The sequence below is a fragment of the Acanthochromis polyacanthus genome, chromosome 18 (assembly GCF_021347895.1).
Source record: "Acanthochromis polyacanthus isolate Apoly-LR-REF ecotype Palm Island chromosome 18, KAUST_Apoly_ChrSc, whole genome shotgun sequence".
NCBI classification, from domain to species: domain Eukaryota; kingdom Metazoa; phylum Chordata; class Actinopteri; family Pomacentridae; genus Acanthochromis; species Acanthochromis polyacanthus.
In genome coordinates this window covers 5,930,588-5,955,366 of record NC_067130.1, presented here as the reverse complement: position 1 = coordinate 5,955,366, position 24,779 = coordinate 5,930,588, and the positions used below count along the sequence as shown (strand labels likewise).

At 39.9% G+C, this 24,779-nt stretch overlaps 1 protein-coding gene across 2 annotated transcripts; it reads left to right on the top strand.

Annotated features, from left to right (window-relative positions):
- Positions 1–3,061: 3,061 nt before the first annotated feature.
- glis3 (GLIS family zinc finger 3) lies at positions 3,062–21,879 on the top strand. 2 transcript variants are annotated; one of them, XM_022215264.2, is made up of 10 exons: positions 3,062–3,664; positions 4,110–4,553; positions 5,145–5,313; positions 5,396–6,506; positions 13,382–13,543; positions 13,632–13,742; positions 16,181–16,322; positions 16,490–16,562; positions 20,121–20,256; positions 20,962–21,879. In XM_022215264.2, exons 2-9 carry the CDS (start codon positions 4,190–4,192, stop codon positions 20,209–20,211), a joined length of 2,223 nt encoding a protein of 740 aa, XP_022070956.2. In that variant the 5' UTR covers positions 3,062–3,664; positions 4,110–4,189; the 3' UTR covers positions 20,212–20,256; positions 20,962–21,879. The 2 variants fall into 2 exon arrangements, with proteins under 2 accessions (XP_022070956.2, XP_022070950.2); XM_022215258.2 differs by having other exon boundaries at positions 3,067–3,664; positions 20,096–20,256.
- The last annotated feature ends 2,900 nt before the right edge of the window (positions 21,880–24,779 follow it).

Sequence of the window (24,779 nt, the reverse complement as noted above, 5' to 3'; positions counted from 1 at the left end):
TCAAGCTACGGTTCAATGACAAAGGTATAATTGGATTTCAGTTACTTAAATGAAATTCCCTTCCACTTTTGATCCAAATCTTATGTGGTCCAATCTTGTTTTCACTCTCTGTGTTTACACTGAAGTCTTGGGAAATGTTTCTGTTGACTGGGCATTGTCAGAGTGAGTCCTGTGATTGTGCTCCAGTGCTCAGACCTCATCCTCCTAGATGTGATTCCAGAGCCGCAGCGTTAATAACACCCAAAAAGGAAAGAGGGAAGCTTACAGCATCCACACCCTTAGGCTTCACCCTCAATGCACGCTCAAATTAAAAACAAGCCCATGGCCTAACAGGAGTTCTAAACATGGGGGCTGTTGTGTCAGCAATCTTTTATTAGAGTCATCTTGTTCAGAAACACAGCAGGGAGAAGAAAAAAAAGCCAGAGCCTGGCAGAGAGGACATGGATGCCTCTGTTCTCTGCCATCCTTTCTTTTATTTCATCAGTCATCACTTCTCTGCAAAGATTATTAGAGAACTCAACTAAGATTGATGGATGGAGATGGAAGACACTCAGAAGCCCATCTCTCTCACACTCATCTCCATCTGGGTGTTGGTGCTGACAGTAAAGGAGCAGTGGACAAGATGGATGGATGGGTCTTTTCATGCTACTGTACATCATGTACAGCAGATGGTATAACATCCCTAAGAGCACACTATTTATAGCCTTTTTTAGCTTAGACATCTTACAAAACGTTAATTTAACACTGCTGGCTCCAAAACAGCACGAGCGCTTCTAATGTTTATGGGAAACTTTTAATGCGATCTCGGATATGGGTGTGTGTAACTCCGCATTTGTCTATTAATATCCTGAGAGTAACTATGTGAGGTGCCGCGGGCTAATAGGAGCCGTTATAATGAAGGATGATACCAATAAATTGATATCTCCTGCACTTACTACTGAACTCTGTGGTGCTGCAGTTAAAAGGATTGACTCAGCCTCCACTAACCTTGTATTTGACTTGAACTGTCATTAGCACATCAAAAGCAGATTAATTAATCACAGGTCCACTGGGGGGTGCATTACCTTAAGTGACTATTGTAATATAACTTAAAGAGAAATCGCCTGTGATTTCGCATCTTGACACCAGAATGAATGCTTTGCTACTTCCAGGAGTGCTGATGCTGTCATCAAGAGGGAGAAAATGGATTCTGTAAGTGGTAGAGAGTCTATTAGTGCATTAATTCTGCTACAAATGGAACTCTTCACAAATGGTCAACACTTAAATCTCATCTGGCCCCCTTCAAGTCTGTTTCCCATTCTATTCCTGCACCTATAGCATCATTCTCCTCAAATAATCCTCTTAAAACTTGTGTATTAAAGGAGAACAAGGATGAAATGTCTGCAAAATATAAATGCTGTCCTGTATGAGCTTATATATGAAGGTCAGAGGACTTGTTGACTGCACCGAGTGTCAGCGTTTGAAAAGGAGAGCGAGCGGCTATTTGTGTTGCTGTTCTCCCTTCAGCTCAGATGCTTTTGCCATCCTGTTACACAGTGACATTTGCAAACACACTGTGAGTCACTTAGTCGAGGGAAGAAGAGGCTAAATCACTGCTTGAAGCAAACAAGATCCCTGGAAGATGCGAAGTATTTGATATAATTATGTAAACAAGTCACAGTCTTATCTCTGTGACCTTCAAAAGCATCAGTCTTTGTCCTTTATTGCGTGCCTTTTTTGTCCTGATTCTTTTTTTTCTGTATCTGTAAATGTGTGGTGCAGCTGTATTAACCAGATTAAAACGCCCCATTAGTGTACTAATAGTATCCCCTGCTGGCAAAAGAGGGAACACTACACGATTCTGCACTGCTCTACTCAGTTTAAAGGCTGTGCAAAGGGAGTGAGTGAAAGTGGCGTTGTGATGAACTGAAAACACCCAACTGCTCTAACAGACGGAATTACTGCGATTAAATGGCACCCCTTTACAGCCATCAGAGATATTCAACAGTTTTACTACAAAAGTAGAAGTTTGAAGTCCATAAATGATCAGGCAGGGACCTTTTTTTTTAAAATAAAACCCTGAATGATGATTTTTTTTTTAGATAACACAGTGAAACGCGCATTAAGCCGGAACAAGTTGCTGCATCTCATACACCTCAGCTGCAACCCACCATTCTGATCAGCACTAATTCTCAGCAGCGATTATGACGGATTGCTGCCTCCAATTAGTCATTCACCACTCCAGTAAGAAGTCAGCAAAAATATATTTCCACACGTGTTTTCATTCGCTGTCTGTCAAACTAGAAGTTTGTCATTATTGCAGACTGTAGAGCGGAGCCCCTTCTCCGTTTTCCAAAAAAGCAGTTACCTTCCCTCCTTCTATAAACATGCTGGTTTCCATGCCATCCCAGAGCAGAGTCCACAGAGCAAACACTCCAGCAGCCAGCAGAAAAGAGCCTGACAATGGGGATCTGAGCTGATGTGGAGGGCTGCAGGAGGAGGAGGAGAGGGGTAAGTGTAAGGGAGATAGAGCAGGTAGCAGCTTCATGTAATATAAAGTCACAAGGAAGCAGAGGTGGAAGAAATATTCAGGTCATTAACTTAAGTAGGAGAGTCAATGCATCCGGTAGTGTCCACATCAAAAACCTGTATTTTTCCCCAACAGGAATTAATTTAAATTTACTGTATTAAAATCCTCTACAATATCATTACTTAAAAACATTTTTATATATTTTTTAAATTTTTTGTTTGATATAGTTTTTGAATGTTGCAATATTTGATCATTTTATTAATTTTTTTTTCCAGCACCCTTGCTGCGATATTTTAATTTATTTGATTTTTTTGCTGTTGCTTGCTTTTTACAGATTTTTTTCTTTTTCTACAGTGTGTCTGCAAAACATTTTTGTTTAAACATTAAAGTAAATATAGCAGTTTAACTGATGAACGAATTCTTATATATGACGTCAGGTTGTCAGATGGTTAATGGGAGAAAAGGAGAAAAAAATTCTGATACACAAATCTGTGTTCAGTTTTTGGAAACTGACTGTATCCAATGGTCTGAATTTGGCGTTTTCCTTTACTTAAAAAAAAAGACATATTGGCCATAAATTGGTGCGGAAAGGAGCCAAAGTGCAACATAAAAGCGTGCAAAATGCAGGAAGTTAAATGTTTCGGACCCAAAATTTCTTGAGGGAGGACGCCCATGCTTCTTCTTCACGTGTCACCCTAATACTCAGATAAAATGTTTGAAAAAAGTGAAAAAGAAAGATTATCAAAGTGCGACACAAATACGCGCTCACCTGAGGAATGCCTTTTACGCACACAAACACTCTGCATGCCACAGAGTGAAACTGGTGACTGACAAGGAAAAAAACCTTAATTATTTACTCTTAAGGTCCACTCGGTTTGAAATGACGTCGTTCACATGAAACCGCGTCAAGGGCAAAAGAGTAATCGGTGCAGACAAGAAGTTCCTGGAAACAGCGCGGAGAGCTGGGACGCTTCAAACACACAGATTCCTCGGAGGCTTGACTTCTGTGCTCAGTTTACAGCCTTCAGCAGAAACACACTGAGAGAGAAACTCTGCCGTTGATCTCTTATGCAGATCACAGTCACAGCTCCGAGGACTGGAGCAGACATTTATCCTGACATGTCACTTTGGGGAAAGTGTTTGCGACAACAATAGGTGAGTTTAACGCGACACGAACAATAGCAGAGTGGTGGAGGGAAAAATAACTTGCAAAGGCCATGTTTTTTTTACTGCTTGAGCACTTTTTAGATACGATTCTCATAAACAGATGCTGTTTTTATGGATATTAGGGAACACACTGTAATATTATGCTTTTATTTTGAAATTCCATATGTGTTTATGGTCATACTGATACTGCTGAAGATAATATGGTATAGCCTATATGTTCACGGATATAATTGGAAGGTTTCAAGTGTGACGCATTCAAACAGTATCAAAAAAACACACAGGTTGTTTTGGTTGAGTGGTTTTCTGCAGATTTGAGGTCCAAAGTACAAATTCTAAGCTTGTAGTTCACTTTTGCAGTTTACTTCCATATTTGAATTCATCCAAACTTAATTTGAGACTGTATGCTTTTTCCTGTGTTTGTATTAATTCCTAGGTATGAGCCTTGGATTACTGCTTTCTGAGTAAAGCAAACTTTACAATAACTTGGCTTCCCAACTTTCCGGTGCTTCAGCCATGAGTGGAAAAGGTTGTCAGCTGCTGGTGTCTCCTTGTAGCGTGTCTCCATCGCTGAGCATGATCAGAGGACACCAGTCCCAGTCCATCAGGATGCCCCTGTCCTCCCCACAAAGGACAAACCTCAGTGTCTCCTCGGGGAGAATGGACAAAGCAAAAAGAGGGGCCATCCATGACTTAACTGCTGGGAAACAGAGCGGAAACCACGTCGTCCTGCCAAACCTGAGCCTCCGCAGAAGGGTGTTGACCAACGGGAAGCATCTCAGCATGTCCACTGCTTCACCTGCTGCTCATCATCCTCACAACGCAACAGGGACGACTAATGCACAGACACGACTCCGCTCCTTTAATAATAGCTTCAAAGGTAAAAGTTCAACTCAGTACAGGTGTGTGAGCAAAATACAAATGCAACTTTAGTCAGATCAGCAGTTTATTTGTGCCATATACCTGCCTACATTGTAACTGAGACTAAGAAGTGAATGAGCTTCACTACTTCACGTGAATCATAAGGGATTTACTATCTTCACCCCTCATTTATTCCTATTGTGCTCCTCAGAACCTCGCCGTCTTCTCGCTGGCCCTTCTGTTCCTATATTTATTGATAATTTACCAAGCATAAAGCTTGTCCCTAAATTTTGTACTGAAAAGTGGAAGGAGGTGAAAAGCTCATTAGTGATTAACAGAGCAGAGCAGAGTCTCTGTTCTGAGGGGAAATTCCACACTGCACTCTATGAGCCTGAGTTCAAAACAGACTCAAAATGCTGCATTCAGGGTCTATTTTTAGTGTCTTTTTCAGATAGTTGTCTGATATCATGTTCACACTTTGAACTGCTTTGTGGAAATCTGTTGAATAAGTGTAGAAGTTGTTGCTGTGCTGTGACCTATGTGCTGGGGGGAAAAAAGTAGCTCCCATGTGGATATTTTACTTATTGAATTCTGGGCTTGTGTCCAGCAGATTGCCCTGCGTCTGGTCCTGCCATGGATGTGTTTGGTCAAGCAGCTGGTGTTAACCTAACAGTGACCAACAGTCCCATGGCAGTAGTCACAGGCCAACCATATACCGCTGGGCCTGTAGCACCTCATCCTCCATCGCAGGCTCACAGCGTTCCCCACATGGATGCCAGGTGAGCACTATCGGTGATGTTATGTAAAGATGAGCTCACAGTAAAGAGCGTTGTCTTGATAACGTGAATCTTTTTTTCTCAGATCTGTGCTGTCCAGAGAATCCCTGGCATCCACCACCCTCAGCCTGTTTGAAACGCAGTCGATGTTTAGTGGCAGACATGACTGGCCATATGGTTACCGTGTGCTTCCTCCCCTGGGATTACCTCAGAGCTCCACTCAGGCCAGTGAAGGTGTGGAGCAGCTCAGCCTTTCGCCCGGCACGACCGTATCAGGCGGCACGAGCACCTCCGCCTCCCTGCCCTCGTATCTCTTCGGAGGTGAGGTCGGAAGCCCCAGACAGTCTCGTGCGAAGAAGAGAGCCCTCTCCATGTCACCTCTCTCCGATGTCATGGGCATCGATTTCAACTCCATTATACGCACCTCGCCTACCTCGCTCGTGGCTTACATCAATGGCTCCCGCAGCTCCCCGGCCTCCCATCCCACGCTCTCGCCCATTCAGTCGGAGAGCTACGGTCACTTTCTGGGTGTGAGGGGTCGCTGCATCCCCCAGACCCATCCCTACACCATGCCAGGCTCTTCACAAGCCTTGGCCCCGCAGTCAGAGTGTGGCCGTATGCAGATGCTTGAAGAGGGAGGGGGTCTGGAGAGCCAGATGGCTAACATGGTGGTGGAGCAGCAGTGCCTCCCCGATGAAGGAGGGGTGCTGGAGAAGACTTCAGACAGATGCAGCCAAACCGCCAACAATATGCTGCCACCTCTACAGTTAGAGCCAGCTCTGCTGACTTCTATCCAAGAGGCTGCTACTCCACACGGGCCTCCACCACCCTACCACTCGCACCAGCACATCCACCTCGCCAGAATAAAACCCTCTTCTCAGGACGCGCAAGCTCCGATGGTTCCTCCCAGGCACGGAGTCAGCTTTTTACCCCAGATCCCGATGCTGGAAGAAGAAGAGGGAGAGCTAGATGACTATGGGGCCCACTGCTGCAGGTGGTTGGACTGTAGCGCGGTGTATGACCAAAAGGAGGAGCTGGTGAGGCACATAGAAAAGCTCCATGTGGACCAGAGGAAGGCTGAGGATTTTACATGTTACTGGGTGGGCTGTCCACGCAACTTCAAGCCTTTCAACGCCCGATACAAACTTCTTATCCACATGAGGGTCCATTCAGGAGAGAAACCCAACAAGTGTTCGGTATACCTTTGCAGCCACGTCTCTTTTCACGCAACATAATTCACTGCTTTATTTCCGTACTTTATTTCTCGGCCTCTTAGAAAGCATCTCATATAGCGCCCCCTCCTGACAATCCACAAAGCAAGCTCCCTCTCGATCAGATGAATATTTTTTTGGACTCGTTTGTGAGAAGGCGATGAATGCAGTCAAAGCAGGAACATGATGAATGTCAGAGCTCACTGAGTTCAATTCTGAGTGTTCCATTCAAAGCCGCAGTGTCTAGTTGAAGGCTTTAATGCCTCAGCCTGCTGGGAAAAAAGCCTTTTTCTAGGGTAAATGCCTTCATGTTCTTTGGGTTTACGGCCAAGGTTTAGATCAGAAATAATGCCGCTCTCTTCTCTTAACTGAAGCCATGGGGTAATTAGCGGAGCTCTGTGATAATTGACATGGGAGTTAAGTCAATTATATAGTTATTAAATCAGCACAAAGGAGTCCTAGCACTTTAGATCTGGCATTGCACCATGGTGCTCTAGTAGCTACTGGTCTTGTCAACAGCCGGGACTTTGCCAGGCCACCGTCTGACAAACTTGGCTGTGGTTCTGGGAAGGTGATGCCCCGTAGTCTGGCATGCTCCTTTGGCCAAAAACTCAGAGTTTATACATGGGCCTGATTATTGATGAATTACTGGCTTTGTGTCTCGCAGTTCTGAATGATGTTGTTCTTTCTGATGTGTTGAAGTTTAAAGATGGCTTTGTAGTTTGGTTATTATTGTTAGTGAGTGTAAAATGAAAGTCTCAGTGTACAAAGAAGAATCAAGTTTAAGAATCTATTGTCACTCTTGTACTTAAGCAACAGTGATGCCTGAAGCTAAATGCTAGCATTACTCTACCATCATCATCACTAGGGAGAGACTGCTATGGGTTTTTCAGTGTTGAGACCTATGCCGGTTATTGGCAATGAAGAAAGGCTGGTAACCGATATTTGGAACTGATTTACATTAAATGTAGTGTTTTAACAGCAGGTGACAACAGTGAACCTGTCATTAATAACTAGACTTTTTCATTAAAATAGAAATAAGAGTGAGTAAACTAGGACTCTCTCCTTTGTTTACATGAGATTAACTGAGATTGATCAGTTTGTCTGCTGCAGTTCCATCTGCTGTTCTCGATTTTTTTTTTTTTAAATCGTCAACTAAAGTCCATACCTTAAAGCATGATACATTATTGTTTTCCAGACTCTGTTTCAAGTTAATCTGTTCCTGCCTTCTAATTTAGCAGTTAACATAGCCTTAGCCACTGTGAGAGAAGCTAAATTCCTGGTTTATGGCAACAGCTTGTGTTTCTGGTTCAGTTTTTTGCAGTCTCTGCTAGAGAGAGTGACTACAGACAGAGAGAGGAGGCTGCATCAGACCTGAAACAGTGCGTTAAACTGTCAATAATTGGTCAATATAGTGATAATCTGAAAAATGCCAAATATCAACCACAATAATCAGTCAGGTCGATAATCCGTCTATTCCTAATGCTCACTTTGACAATGCTAATATTAGGCAGATGTGAAGCTGGTGTAATGTTTGTTAGTACAACAACATCTTAACATTTGTTGACCAATTACAATTAAGGCTGATGGGGATTTCATTGCTTTTTCAGCTATTTGGGCACAACTCACAGTATTTGACATCTAAAAGGAATGACAAAAGTCAAGGTATCACCAAAGTGATAGCATAGTTCATCTAGCCTAGCCGCGCTAGACAACCCACGGCAACGAATTTCATTCTCTGCCAGGGTGGGTCTAGTTACCCTCCATAAGGCTCGAGGCTGGATGCTCCTAAAACTGGCCGGAGGAATCACCATGAAGTGGAGTCAGAAGGCGGGCGTAACGAAGTGATGACAGAGGCGTGATGATTCTGACAGAAACAACCGGCACACAATAAACAGTTATCTTTCGACTCGGCTTTGGCCACAGCCCTTAAAGATTTGAAGCGAAATTCAACTTGAAAGATAAACAAAGGACGGCACTGAAGTGTTTCATTGAGAAGAAAGACGTATTTGGACTTATGCCGACAGGATATGGCAAATCCTTAATATACCAGTTGGCTCCGCGGCTCCGCTGGTTGGGAAGCTAATGGGACTTAGCCACAATCCGCCGGTGCTCTCGGAACTACGTCAGCCTATTCGTTGTGCTGATTGGTTGTATACCTACCCAATTGCTGCAGAGGGATTTGATAGACAACCTTTTAGCCCGCCTCCCTCCCTGTCGAGCGTGCCTAGACCCTTGTGCCTTCAGAACATGGGTCTAGCGCGGCTAGGCTATAGTTCATCCTGAGGGAACCATGAATGTCTGTAGAAAGTGTAGATGCATCAGATACTCCAACTAAAGCCAAATTAACACTATGGAGGTGGTGAAAAGTAAAAGGAAGAGGATGTCAAAGTCAGTAAACTAAATCAGCTGAGCAGTAGGACTATCTGTGTCTCAATCTATGCTAATTCATTCAGTAGATGCTGGATTATCTTTATTTAATATTTGTTGAGAGGATTCACCAAAAGTCTCCGACATGTCACCAAAATCATTAGGGAACTTCATCTGGAAACCAAAATGTTTTTCAACCAAACAGCTCTTGTAATATTTACTTCCAGATTAAAGCGGTGACCCAGCTGACCATCAGACATCAATTACCCTTTGGGCCACATAGCTAGCATTGCTAAAAGCAGTATTTATTGTCTTTTCCTCGCTCCCACTGTGAAAATACTTGAGACTTAGATGAGTAATTAACAAACCGCAGGCCAAACATGCTTCACGTCGCTGCTTTCAACAAGTCGATCATTAACAGCGTTGCATTCCTGCAGTCAACCTTTCGCTCCAAAATACTCACTTATTAGTTGAAGGCAGCTCTGTTGCCATGGGCCTGCAGTCGCTGGATGGTTTTGTGTTCACTGTGGAATGATAAATGATTTATGGTCACCACCCATGGCCAAAAACAGAATACATACTAAGTGGCAAAGTGTTTGTGATACTGTTGTTGTTGTGGGCAAATTCTAAGTACATAAAGAGAGAAGCTTGCACATTAGACTTACCGCTCATGCACTTTAATGAGACATTTTGATCCTGTGTGGATCTATTTCAGATCAGGACTGAACATTATGCCAAGAGTTCAGGCGCTTATTTTCTGTTTTCATCGACCAGAGCTCGAGTCTGTGCATGTGATTACTTCAACTGATAAGTTTAAGGAAATTTTAGATGGAAAAACTCAGGTTAAAAAACTTAGCTATTCTCAGGAACAGTGAGAATAGCTAAAAGCACCGTGATATTTAAAGAAAGCTGTTATAAAAGATGCAGAGCCCAGTTTTTCTCAAGAGGTGATTGGCAGGTGAATAAACCGATGCATGATATATGAAATGCTCCAGGCAGCAGCAGCAGCAGCAGCAGCAGCAGCAGCAACAGAACAATGAGGGAGCTCTCATTACACAGTGAACATATAGGGCAGGCCCAGACTTGTACCTGTCATCTCACAATCTGTTTAACCGATGAACAGTTTGTTAATGTATCCTCGACTCACCAGTCTATTTGCATATGTCACTGTGATTTTTACAAGCATGGTTTGACAGCCATTGCGAGGAAGAACGTTAAATGTGATTTTTAGATATGTTTTTAATTTCATTTGCACACATTTCAGGTAATGAAAATAGTTTATTCTCTGGAATTATTAGCCAGCGCTGTGTGGTTGTTTTCTACTATGACACAAAGCCTGAAAAAGAGAGTGAACTGTGTTTTTAGCTTAATTATACTGACTTTATAATATATAATAATAAGTAAAACAATAATTTGTTTATATTTCAAGCAAAATCGCCCAGTATTTAATCAGTTTTCTTTCCTTATGCATTAATCGTGCTGTGATCAACTGATGCTTTTGTGCTGAATGAAAATTGAACCTTAGTTTCTTCTTAATCCACTGAATTTCTCTGCTGTAGCTTGTAATTCAAGCCCTTTAATCCCCACTAAAAACAAGCCTGATGATATTTCAGGTTTGACAACACTTTAAGCGCCATAATTCCACTTGTTTGGAGGGAACCAAGTTGGTTTTGGCAGTAGGAAGTGATGCTTCAGTACCTGGAGCAGATTTTCACATCGTTGGCCCTGTCATTATTTGGCTTCTGTAAACAAATCATTTAGTCCCATTGCCTTTTTTATTCGAACAGAAGTAAATCAAGTTTGTGATTAAAAAAAAACAGAATGAATCTTACTCTAAATTGGCATATTGTAAACATTAAATGATCCAGAGCTCTAAACCACTTCTTCAGCTTCACGAAAAGCTCTAAAATGTCATTTAGAATTTATTATGATACCAGCTATTGATTGCCTGTAGTTTTAAAAAGGTTCATACGATATATATTATTCAGTTTCATGCATTCTGGCCTATTTTTGAGAGGCTCTCAGATGTTGCAAAACTTCTCTTTCCAGTGCTACTTTCCACCAGGAATTTATGAGCCAGTGGAAACAGAAACTTAGAAGGAAAGATGTGAAATGAGAAGAGCAAAGAAAAAAAAAAGGGTTGAAATATCACCGGTGAAACAGGGAAGAGTGGAGTCCAGAGTGAATTGACCTCAGAGTAAGACTGGGCACTGGACACAGCCTGCTGGCACAGACTGCAGCTGTCATTGTTCAGCCTGGGCATGAGTACCTGCCAGGACCTGTCAGAAGCTGGCTGTAACACTCATCTCCTCTGAGGAGCCATACTGCTTTCTTTTCAGCCCAAACATCCCTTGTGACAAGCTAAAAAGCCCTCTGTGCTGTATGAGAGCTTGGTGAGACAGAGAGAGAGAGTTACACAGTTACCTACTTCTGGATACTCCTGGCAGGATTTTAGCTTTATGCTGGTTTTTCGCTTGTCTGTCCACTTTGGTTCTGGGAGACTATTTATCTCTGTCTGGCCTGTATTTCTTGGGGCGCTTCTAGTTGAGGGGTCAGCTCTTGGTTCTTTTCTTGAATCTATATTTAGGCTTGGTCTGTTTTGCTACCGTAGCCCTTTGAGAAGGAGCTTTTAAGGTAATAGCTCCTTATGAAAAGATGACTAAAGAGGTTATGTGAAGCATTTCTCATTTTGTGTTACTTTAATTTCCTGAATTTCAAATTTAGTGTGCTTGCTTTGCCAAAATATATAGAATTTGTTGTATCGAGTCCTGATCAACTTACACCTTATTCATTTACACCGTATTCTCTGTAGAACATTCATAAATAGTTGCCATGGCATTTAAGTTTGATATTAATAGCTTTTTGAAGACAATTTTCAAGTTCAGTCGCAATAACAAGTAAGGCAGGTTAGAGTCGCAGAGGGTAGATGTCGATGAGAAAGAATGGCAAGTATTTTTAATAACAGGAAGAAAAAACAGTTTAATTTGACCCTGGCACTGATGATTGAGGAGTATCAGTATGTGAAGAATCCAGTCTTGGAGGAAGAACAACAATATCGGACATGGTCTGAGTGTTTTACCCATGAGGCTTAGTAAGGACATTCCAAATCCCCTGTGAGCAGGAAGTGGGAGAGTAAGGTCCTGCCCTTACAACACACCAGCTTTGATCATTCACATATTTTAGCAGTGAAGTCACTGTAGTCACATGATTCTGCAAAAAAAGAGCAGTTTTGCTGTTTGGGATTTCTGTGGCATTAATGTTTTCTTGAAACCCCAGACACATGAGCATCTGTAGGAACTTGTGTAGAAAGCTGACATATGTGTAGCTACATATGTGTTATGGTGTCACATATAAAATCTACTAAATGGTCTAATAAATGTGGCTTTTATTCATTTTGTAGTTTATCGCCATTAACTGCTGTTGAGGTGACGCAAGGCAGAGGATTGAAAACACAAAGCAATATATGTGTGTATAAACACTGACCCCTGCTGGTGACGCTGCAGCTATCAAATCAATTACTAAAACCGTTTTATTTGTGTTACAGTAGAAGAAATTTAAAAACAACTGTACTTCTTTTTGAGGTCTTAACAAACACTCCCTGACCTAAAACTCTAACCCATTTGTTGCCTTTTGGGAGGCCTGCAGCTGATTTCTCCCTCAACTGTGACAAAATGTACATTGCTTTTTTATTGGTGGTGGTGGTGGTGGTGTGGGGGGCGGGGGCGGCTTTTGTTGGATTTGTTAGACAGGTTAGTAGAGGGGTAGACGGGAAAGCAGTGAGAAGAATGGGGGGAAGATCTGCAGCAAAGAGCCATGAGCTGGAATCAAACCCAGGCCGCTGAGTCAGGGACTGTAGCTCGTCTTCATGGGAGCCTGGTCATTATGGTCTGGTCATAATTGTGGCTATGTTTTACTAAACTCCTGCAAAATTGCATCTCAACATCTAAATATAAAGCTACACTCATGTAAAGTATCAGAACAGATTCACAAAATAATTCATTACTAATGTAGCTAATGGCAATTCTGCGTGATATTCAGACCTACAGAGACAATATAACAGAGTCTGTTAACTACAATCAGGATTTCCAGTTCTGAATAGATCACAATTCACTTCCTAAATGTTTTACTTCTCAATGTTTTGTGACTTATAGCTGCTTTCCAGTCAGCCATGAATCCAGCAATGAACATTTACGGCCACCTTGAATGTTAGCCTCAAACTAAATGACAGCATTTTTTCTATTCAAAAGGATTTCTATATTTCCTCTTCCACTTCCTCCCACACACTGAGGTCAGCAGCCTTTTGTCTGTGGCGATTTCAGCAAACATGCAGATACTGTGAGGGTAGAGTACGCACAGCCTCACATTAGAGATGCTTGGAGAGTTCATATTGAATATTGCAACACCTAAAACACAATGTATTTCAATAATCATTCCTTTTTTAAATGTGTGCATTTGTTGAAGGACTTCAACTGCTCTCACTGTGTTTCCAGTTTGAAGGCTGCAAGAAGGCTTTCTCTCGACTAGAAAATCTGAAGATCCACCTGCGGAGCCACACGGGGGAGAAACCCTATATGTGTCAGCACCCAGGATGCCACAAGGCTTTCAGCAACTCAAGTGACCGAGCTAAACACCAGCGCACACACCTGGACACAGTGAGTGTCAGCCCGGCACTAATGCATGTCCAATCATGGATGGTATGTCAATGCTTCCATAAGTGCCTGTATGTCTTTGGTTGTACAGAAACCTTACGCCTGCCAGGTTCCCGGCTGTGCAAAGCGCTACACTGATCCCAGCTCCTTGAGGAAACACATGAAGTCCCATTCGACAAAAGAACGACAGCTACGGAAGAAGGCAAGTACTAAAGCGCGACGCACAATTCACAATTAAACAAAACTGTTCTTTAAAATATATTACTTGTAATACACACAATTACGATAGAAAAACGCAGCTCAGTGAGCACTGTCTGACAACTGAGAAGTTTAAATAGATCTCTAAAAGACTTGCTGTCACAAATAACTTTTCTTGTTGACTGAACCTCAGAGCTGGTTCACAGCAAGTTGACATCAACATTACGACTTCGAACAGAGAATAGATCACACTGACGCATCATAAATTTAATTTCATTGTGCTTTCATTTGTTCGAATTAGCCGACAATAAGATATCTGTCCATCTCACTCTGTTAGAAAAACATCATTTACTTTAACTTTTATTAAACTTACATCTAGCATGCAGTTAAAATGTGAAAATATCTCAGTGTGACACATCGCATGTGGTAAGGTTACCACTGACAGAACTAGGTCACACAAAAATACATGTAATTATGCTGAAGGCCATATCCTTGTTTAGTATTCATGTCCTTTATTTTATTTTCTTCATTTAACTGTCCTCTGGGTCACTCCACTGCATTGCATTCGCCTCATAGTTTTACTTGTGGCACCGTTATGTTGCAGTTATTAATTGCATGTGTGAGAGGGATGCTCTTCAGCACAGAGGTATATGCCGATATGTCGCCATAGATACAGACAGAGAAGGTGGGTTGTTGCTAAAAAAAAAAGTGACATTTTACGAAGTCTCCTGTGTGCTCAACTTCCTTTTATCTAAAATGCAGATAATAAAGGTTTAATGTAATTGTGATTTCACATGTAGTTGTTCAGAAAGATTGCATATTATTTTTGGCTGTTTGAAAGGTTAACTGCAAAATCATAGCCCATAAGCTGTATACAGCCCATAATTGACATTTTCTCACCTTCTCTGATGGTGGGAAATAAGCTTGACTCCAAAATATAAGTAATAGTTTTTTTTCCCATATAAATATTTCTTCTTTATTTGATACTAGAGTAGCAGCAAATGTGGGAAGTGAGAGGCAAAGTGGTGCTTCGTCCAACATATTTTCTGGCAGGATGCCCATTTGAGATGCATTACACTGGCTTCCAGATTAATTTCAAATTGATTTTATTATGGCTTTGGTTTGATTTTTCAAAAAATTAATGGCGCAGCCACAGCTAATGTAACACTGACTTTTCCTGTTCAGATGATGTATGAATGCAGCTTTTTAACATCTAAAAACAAAAGTGCTCAAGGTGACTGCCAGAGGAGGAGTCATGATAATAAATCAGATGTGTCAGACTTTAAGATGTGTTAGTAATATCTAACTAATCAAAACTCAGAAACATAAAATAACAAAGCAAAATATAACAAAAATAAAAGAAAACCACGCGTTATATATAGTTAACTGTTGTAGTATTGTTTATTATCAGGTTTGATATAGAAAATGATGTTAATCTAAATTTCTCACTGCCATTCTTTCACTTCTTGTGAGTGATTATGATTGACTACAGCTACTGTCTTCCCTGGGCCTATTTAAATAATCCCAACAGAACATTTACACACACAAGAACAAAGAGAAGGCCTTCTAGATGAAAACTATGTGGTCAGATGAATAAAAAACATAGCTGTTTAGCCACAATGACCAGCAATATGTTTGGAGGAGAGACAATGAGGCCCTTAACCATAAAGCATGGCCGTGGTATTATTATGCACAAACCAAAAATATCAGCCAGAAGGTTGAGCTCTGAACACAGTTGGATGTTTTAGAATAAGAAAGACCCCAGACTCATGTCAAAAGTGATAAAGAAATGGCTAAACCAGGCTAGAAATAAGGTTTAAGGATGACCTCCCCAAAGTCTTGACTTAAACTCCACCAAGAACCTGTGGACTGTAGTAAAGAAATAACAAATACAGTTGAACTGCACTAATTCTGTGAAGAGAAGTGGTCAAAGATACAAAGAGAAGCTTGTAGACGGCTGCCGAAAGCATCTAGTTGAGATAGTAATATTAGCATTACCTGTATGGATATTTTTGACCCAGAATATTTTATCATATTTCCTTAAGACCTGCAATAAATCTGTCAAAGAAGTGAAATTCATGATTTTTGTGACAAAGATGCATGTGTTACAATGATTCCATCATAGACAATTAAGAGTGTCATTGAAAACGCGAGACCGCAGTGATATACATAGTCTATACAAGTGTATGTAAACTTTTGTTAACAATCAAGGTTTAAGGTTGCTTTATTGACACCTATGTAAAGATTTGTTTTGCAGAAAATGATTGTATTTGACATTCTATCACAAAACACGACATTGAACCTGACATGCAGGTACTTGTTCGAGTGACAAACAAACAAGACAAAAGGCAATAAGTGCTCACTGTTCCACCATTCACCAGCATAGCAGCATGGATAGGTAAAAAGATGGGATGAACTGTGTGTTTATGTACCATTCTCTAGATGAAATCCACTGCTGATGGGACCCAGGATACGCTGACAGACTGTTTAACCATCCATCCTCTACAACCAAGCCTTTCTCCTCTGGCAAGGCTAGACAACAACTTGAACACGTCCCCTGGTGCCTCCCATGACTCATACTCTGGTATGTCTAAGCTCCGGCTCATTGCATTAATGCGTCTGATATTTTTAAAGAAGGAAAAAAGAAGTAGATACGTAAGCACTTCCCCCTGCAACCATGTGCACATAATAGGTTTATGCTTTTCGGCTGTGGTGGACAGCCCTGAAGTGTCTGTCATCCCTGTTCCTCAGATGTTCGACAAGGACAAGACTCCTACAGCAATCCTCACCTGGCACTGTTGTTCTCCTTACAGGATAATTACAGGTACTCGAGATTTCCTTTTTTTTTTTTTTTAAAGCATTGTGTGAAGTTTACATTTCATTTAAGAAAGCCATTTTTGGCAGAACAAACTAAAAGACAAATAAATACTGTGTTGAAATGTGCAATAGTCAGAGCAGGTAGCTTTACTCAGTAAGCCAAGTAGTATCTTCCTTTCATTTTATATTCCCATTGGCACAGTGAGAAGTTTAACCATGACTGCCTCACGGATTTTTTTTCTCTCTTTTGATGAGCTGAAAAAAGCATCTTAAGCATTGGTTGTCATGGATTCAAGACTATAAGATCGTAATTAGAATAATCACTTTAAAAGAAAGCACTACTTTGCACTAAAATAAGACTCCAAAGGGCTGTGGGCTTTTTTTTCTTTGCTGTTGCCGTTTGTTTTTTGTTCATTCGGCGTGTATGGTTGGATGCTATGGCTGGGAAGAAGCCTTTTTAAGGATGGCAATGGCAAGCGACACGTTTCCCCCGTCAGCCCATAGGAAAACATCCCTTCATCTATACACTTCAAAGCATGTGATAAAGGATTTCTGTCGTCCTGAGCAGCCAGATGCTCATGGCTCCTCACTGGCTTTGATTGTTCACATATCAGCGGTAGGCCAAAGCATTCACTGCAGGATTCTGTGTAGACAATCGGCCTGTGAAAGCAGACCTTGCCTTGCCTCACTGGTCTGGACCGCTAGCATTAATGGATGCTATAGCCACCGACTAGAGCGGCTAAGGAATTCAATAAGTGAATCATAAAATCTAAAAAAAAATACAATTTAAGGTCCAGAGGGAGAAGAGAGAGCATTGTAATTACTTTTTTAGATGTTAAATCAATTGTAAAATCCTTGTTGCCATTTTCTGTACACTTGTCCAAGATTCCTTTCACTCACTCAGCATATATTGTCAGCAAACTTACCGGCAACCATACATGCAAATGTTGTCCTTGGATGGCCCACTGGATTTAAAAGTACTAGTTTAATCATCTGTATTGCACAATGTTTGTTCTTAAATACATGACCTTGATTTGTTTTTTAAAAAGATGTACGACTTAAGTTACATACAGAACTTTTCTCCAGTGGTTTAAAATGACATAAGAAGAAAAAATGTTCACTGCAGTAAATCAGGAAGACTGCTTTGTAGTAGCAGTTTACAATAAAGACACAGATGGAGAGGTCTTGATTTATTATCTACTAAAAAGAGTGCTGAAGGAACACACTGCAGGCATAGACTTGCACCATTGTACTGGAAAATCCTCTGAATGAGCTTGTGCTGCACACAGTGCCGCCATAGAGTGCAGAGTGTCTCTTTTAATACTTAAATCGGAGCATCAGAGAATCAGTCTCCATGAACCCACTGACTGAAACGCCTACATTTTTTCAGTTCTCTGCAGAAGCTATATATTCTATTGCAAATAGCAATATAATTCATGTTTTTAAATTATATGTAAAGGCTCTATATTGTGTCCCTATTCAGCAAATTAATCAAAGTCTTGCACGTCTCCACAGTGTGTCTTTCCATTTTCAGCTCAAAAATACTGCGCTGATCGTTCGCTTCACCGTGACCTCATAACCCCTGGTTTTAGGGCTGGTTTAAATAGGCTGTTTTGCTCTAACAAAAAAAAAAAAAAAAACATTATCTGCTGCTGTTCTTGCCTACTTGAGGAAAAAAAATATGTTGTCTGTGTCTGTGATTGAAAGCCAAAGCTTAAAGAAGGGCAGAAGTATACATTTCTTAACATCTTTTATTTTACACTTCCAAGTTTACAACAACCGCCAAACACTAAAAGAATGGATTTTCACCATCTGGAACCTTAAACCATGCCATGCAACAAATGAAGGGCTAAATCAGCTGTACAGGAGGTCATGAAGCATCGGATGTAAGGAGAGTATCACATGAAAGCTTCTTTTCTCATTACTTAGATGTACTGAAGCAATTAGTTTAAGATGACAGAGGAAGCTTTCTGCATTCTTGATTTTCACATACGAGCCCATCGTATCTGCATCCACGCTAGCATTGAACTGAGGACAGTTAGACGAGATGATAGTTTATCAAATAGTCATGGAACCAATAATATTAACTAACACAGATTGTGCAGAAATGTGAACTTGTTATGATGTTGTAGTGGATTCAGTTTCAGCTGAAGTGACTCTGGAGGTTTTTGATTTCTTTTGCCTTTGACATCGACAGGGTCAATGTATAATTGCGGGACTTTTTGTAACATAGTTGACAGGTATCTCAGTTGACATTTTTGCTGTTTTCAAGCCTAAAATCAACATGGCCACCTATGGCCAAACACCACATGGCATTTTTACACAAAGATTCTTCTAAATATTATATTTACAGTTGAGTAAAATTGAGATTGAAAGTTGTTTATAAAGATATTGTTTTAAACCTGTTGACAAGCTATAAGCCCACATTTGACTCACACACTATTTTATATTAAATAACTCAGAAAGCCTTGGAGTCTTCCAGTCTTTTCTTCAGGAGGAAATGACATCATGTGGAGCAGGTCATGTGATCTGGAATCAACACACTTCTTTGAGAGGTGTTTTTGTAATGGGGAACTTAGTTGAAAGTGATTTCTGGCACACCAATACAATTTATTATTTTCCATATAAAACTTGATATATTGACCAAAAAAAAAGAAATATTTGTCATGATTATCTCAACTTAATAAAAAGAACACAATCAAAACAAATTTTGAATGAGCTCATTGTATTATTGTTTAACTAATTAGAAGGTGGTTGTTATTAAATTTGGACGGTTGTTTAATTGACATTTTAGTGATTACTTTTAATAAAAATGTAGTGGATGTAGGATATATCCCATGGGCTTCAAAAGTCCCTCAATTGTATATTGACCCTACAATAAGTGGTTTAAAATGAGAATATGATACCTTTAACAGGGACTTTTTTGCATAGGTTGAAACAGTTTTATAGAAATTTGCTTACTGTTGTCTCTTGCATATTTTTAACTAAGATGCCATATGCTAGCCCATATGCAGCTCAGAAGATCAACACAGTGAAAGTAACACTTGCCAAAAGCAAGTTGCAAGAATACTACAACCCCTGATTCCATTCAGTGGATATATGTGAGAAATTTAAGATTTGAGAAAATATATATGCTTTAAAGAAGAGAGGATTACTGCACACTGTCCCTGCAATATTATTATTATTATTATTATTATTATTATTTTAGAAATACAGCATTTAGTTTCATAGAGCTTCATTAGGTTAAAAAAATCAGTGTGCATTAGTTGCCTCTTCTTTCACCTGTGGATATTTCCTCCTACGCACCTGTCCACAAGAAATTGTAGATGTGCATGAGCTTTCACTGTCTCCTTTTTTTCCTAATTAAAATATGAGATACATTTCAAATGTAACAGAAAAGATAATTGCTGTTGAGTTGCGTCAGTTGAGACATTGAAGACATAATCATACAAAGGTGTTTATGTCTGTTTTCTATACATATATAACAAAGGAATCTTAATCCCACAAACAGTATATTTACTTAAGTTTAAAATATTTCAGGTTTGTTGATCCTTCCCCTCACCAGCTCTTCCCTGGGGACCAGTGTGGGCCTCACTCTTCCACCTGCCTCCCACATCCTCCCACTGGGACATCCCTGCAGAGCAACTGTGATCTGAAGCAGCCGCCCAGTCAGCCACCTGATCTGGCAGATCACAGCGCAGGTAGTCGGAGCTTTATAATCACATGATTTCTGCGAATTTGTGAAAATGCTCACTCCACAGATGTAAACACAGTTGTGCCAAAGGGGGCAGGCTTCTTAAAAAAAAAAAAAAAAAAAAAGTGCAAGTTTCACATCTGAAGAGCCTATTAGCAAACGTGTGGGCGGTTTGACAATCTGTTTGACCAGATTTTCTCACATGCACATTAATTGCGCAGGATATCTTTATGATGTGTAGCAGGTGGCTGGTGATTTTTCTAGTTAGACAGAATCAGGCACCTTCACTCTGTGTGCCTTTAAATAGATATCACCTACTTCCCCCCTCAGACTTGACAGCTTCTGTGATGTTGACAGGGTGTTTAGAAACACACTTTATATATATTTTTTTCTGCTGGCTTCTCTTCTTTAAGAAAATATAGTCTAATTGAACGGTTTTGCAATAAGGATAAAAAAGTAGATGCTTTCTCTTTAGGTTACTCTTTAGGTTAAATAAGGATGCTATATTCTAGACCTATCTTATGCATGTGTTTGTTGACAGCTTCTCTGTCAGCCGTCAATAATCCCAACGAGGTGACCACCTCAAATGAAAATACAATCTAAACTCAATTGCTGTAGAATGAGCACTTTATTGCTATTGGATTTCATAAACCTGACTGTGCATACAAGTATTTATCTGCATGTGTGTGTGCGTGTGTGTGTACATCTGCAGGATTTGGTGTCCACGTTCAAGCAGACGATATAGCCACTAATCAAGAATTACACGAAGGGGATTTCTTCAACGTAGTGGATCACTGCACAAACCAAGTCTCCTGCAACTATACGGAAGGATGACACTTGTGGGTTTCTTTTCTTTGCACTATTTTGTATCACTTTGCCATTCAAATCAAATGCTTAACGGGAAAGACATGACACTGCGACCTAGTGACAACTTCATTTAGCAAAAATAAAAGGATATTTGATGGAAAAAACTGTTTATGATACCACTTCATGCATCAAAATGAAGGAACTGACTACACTCTTTGACTAAATCTCTGTAAATGTACTATCTGACTCAACTGGCTTCTCTTATCCTCATAATCGATGTACAGTAATGACCATGCCTACAGGATTTTAATGTTTACTCCTTCGGTTTTTATACAGCTTGTGTATAATGTGCAGAATGTATTTTTTACGTAGTTTCTGATGATGTTTTGCACAATGTTCAATACTGCATTCAAAGCAAAGTATGCAAGGGATCATTTATTAAGGTTTTTCTTAGAACCATGGCTTTGTAACTATAGTAACAAGACAGCCTTACCATTTCACTGTTCATACACATAACCTGTTGATTGGATATACTAACATGCTGTGAGTACTTCTGCACCTACACTGTGAGGCTGATTTGTGGCGATGACCGTCCCTGTGATTTGAAAATGTTTTTTGTTCCTCGTACTGCTCATACTTTAATTACACTTCACGTTATTGCCGTGCCCCCCTGCAAGCATGGAATAATGGCGTACATTTGTGAACCTCTTTTTTTTTCTTCATTTCAGTTCATTTTCATACAAAGGAAAAGGAAAATTGTGTACACTTGAAAAGCTGTTTGATCCAGAGAAACTATTACAGTGATTAACTGCTTTAACTTTTACCCGTTTTATGAAATTTATTGCATGGGTTGTTGTGCAAAATGATACCAGCCAATTTGTGCTTTTAGTTGTATTACAATCTAAAAGAAAAAAATTATCATGGACACAACACAAAAGTACATTTTATTTCATTGTCTAATTAAATATAGATACATACACACACACACATACATACATATACAGTGGGGCAAAAAACTATTTAGTCAGCCACCAATTGTGCAAGTTCTCCCACTTAATGATGACAGAGGTCTGTAATGTGCATCATAGGTACACTTCAACTGTGAGACAGAATATGGAAAAAAAAATCCAGGAAATCACATTGTAGGACTTTTAAAGAATTTGTTTGTAAATTATGGTGGAAAATAAGTATTTGGTCACCTACCAATAAGCAAGTTCTCTGGCTCTCACAGACCTGTAACTACTTCTTTAAGAAGCTCTTCTGTCCTCCACTCGTTATCTGTATTGATGGCACCTGTTTGAACTCGTTATCCGTATAACAGACACCTGTCCACAGCCTCAAACAGTCAGACTCCAAACTTTTCCCTGACTCCACTGATTTAGTTGTCTGATACTCTCAAAAATTATGTTTTTTTTGTTGTTGTTGTTTTTTTAAAGTAAGTAGTGGCTTTTCAAAAATGTTTAAGGTGATAATTTTTAAAAAGCTATAAATCTGATTCAAAAGCAAACCAAACTCATCAAATTGTTCAAGTCTCACTGTAGAATCTAATTCTATTTTCATTTAACAAAACAGGACAAGGTTAAAAGGCAGAACACACCAATTACTTTGTGGCAGCAATAGGAGTAACAGCGAAACAGAGAAAGCAATATGCTAACATAAATCGCAGATATAATTAGCAACCACTGGCCGTGTTTCACTATAAAAGCCAGTTGGCACCAGACTTCACAGCAGTTATTCTTCTTGTTTGAAATTGAAAGGACAAACTGTTTTACTTGAATATAATTCTTTTAGCAGGAGTGTCATGCTTCAGATGGGGGTTTCGGTAGTTGCTAAGCAACAACAACAACAGCTTTTCCAAAAAGCATCTGTTTAGTGCTGTTAATAAAAAAAAAAAGTGCTGTGCCGTGGACACAGGTGGTTGGTTAAGCTTTGTACCCAGTAAGAAGCCACTTAACAATGCTGGCTTTGTTGGGTCACTGTTTCCAATTATAAAGTTTTGCATGATTTTTTTTAGCCTAGTTTTTTTTTTGATTTGGTAAAATGTTTCAGAGATATCTTTTTGACCATATCCACCACTTTTGCACAAAATACTCATGCTAGTTGTCCAACAAAATGGCCAGTAGTGAGGCAATGATCTGAAATATTATTGAAAATACTTTTCAACAATGATTTTTTTTTTTTAACTAAATCAGCCACTTTCAGAATTGTTGGCCTTCTGAGTGGAGCTTGCATGTTTTTACAGTGCCAGCATCAAGTTTCTCTGGATGCCCCAGTTTCCTCCTGCAGTTCAAACACAGGCATGTTCGATTAATATGTGATTATAGACTAAGACTTGGACAGCCTTTATTAATCCACAGAGGGCAATTCTGTTGTTACAGCAGTTGGGTATTCAACAAGGGGGTAAACAACAAGACAACATGGGATTGTAAGATTAGGTATAAAGTGAAGGTCATATAAAATAAAAATAAAGGTAGATAAGAATATAGAAAATATTATAGAAAAAGAAAAAATAACAAAATATACAAGAATACACAAGAGTGATACAGAAATGTGCAATTGAACAGAATGTGCAAATGAGAGTGTGCTTAGATGTGCAAGTGACTTAAGTAAATTAGCAGTAGATGTGAATTTGAGGGTGCATGGCTGTCCTTTGTCTGTTTGTGTGAACCCTACTATAGACTGGCAACCTGTCCAGGATGTACTTCACTTCTCACCCGGTGTCAGCTGGGACAACCCTCGGTCACCCATGGATAAGTGAGGGGTAGATGGATATGCCAGCATTTAATTGTTCATAAACAGAGGTGCATCCAAAACGAGGGATGACTTTAAAAACAAGCATGATAATAGGACTCTGCAAAAATGTAATGTGGTGGTCAGGAGAACAAAAATAGTAATGACATTTGACCTTTCAGCCATCAGGTGTGCTGAACAGGACAGACTGGATTTTAACCATATCTGGTTACAACTTAACACATGTTGTAGTTTATAGCAGAAAAAATGAAAGGCAAGTATTCATTCAGCTTTAATTTTAACTGATATTACACTAGTTTCGCCCTATTTTTCATCCACTTTGTCTTTGCACTGTTTTTTTTTTTCATGCAGGGTGCATGAATTGAAAAGATTTGGTTTTGATTTGTACAAAGTGCTACCTACTCTGATTTCAAATTTGACAAATAGAACAGCTCTTACTTATCTTAAGTAACCATGAGTGAGATCTTTGAAGATATTTTAGTGATGCAATTTTCAGGATTTTGCAGTGGGACAATAGACTTCAGATGGATTATGGTATGTTCTGTACTTTAAACACTTCAAACACAGTGCAGGTGAGTATGTGTGGTTTAACTGTGTTATTAAATGGAATCAATAAGTGAATGTAAAACAAACCTGTAGTGAATTGAAGTCATGCCACAAGAAAAGGACAAGTGAAGACATATACCAGATTGTGTTTAAGTAGCAGCTTTAGGAGCAGATTTTCCTCTTTGCAGTATTTATCTCAGTCTGACTCTTTCTGTGATTTAAAAAAAAAAGTAAAAACAGCCAAAAACAGTCAAATGTTAATAACTTTCGTCATCTTCAGAATGTCAGAACAAGCAGACATGAGTGTAGGAGAAAATGAAATCATCACCATGAATCATCAGCAGCAGCAAAGACCAGATCTGATGATAGCATGACAGTAAAGCAACTCCACAATAATCACATTATGGAGGTCATAAATCAGGGTTA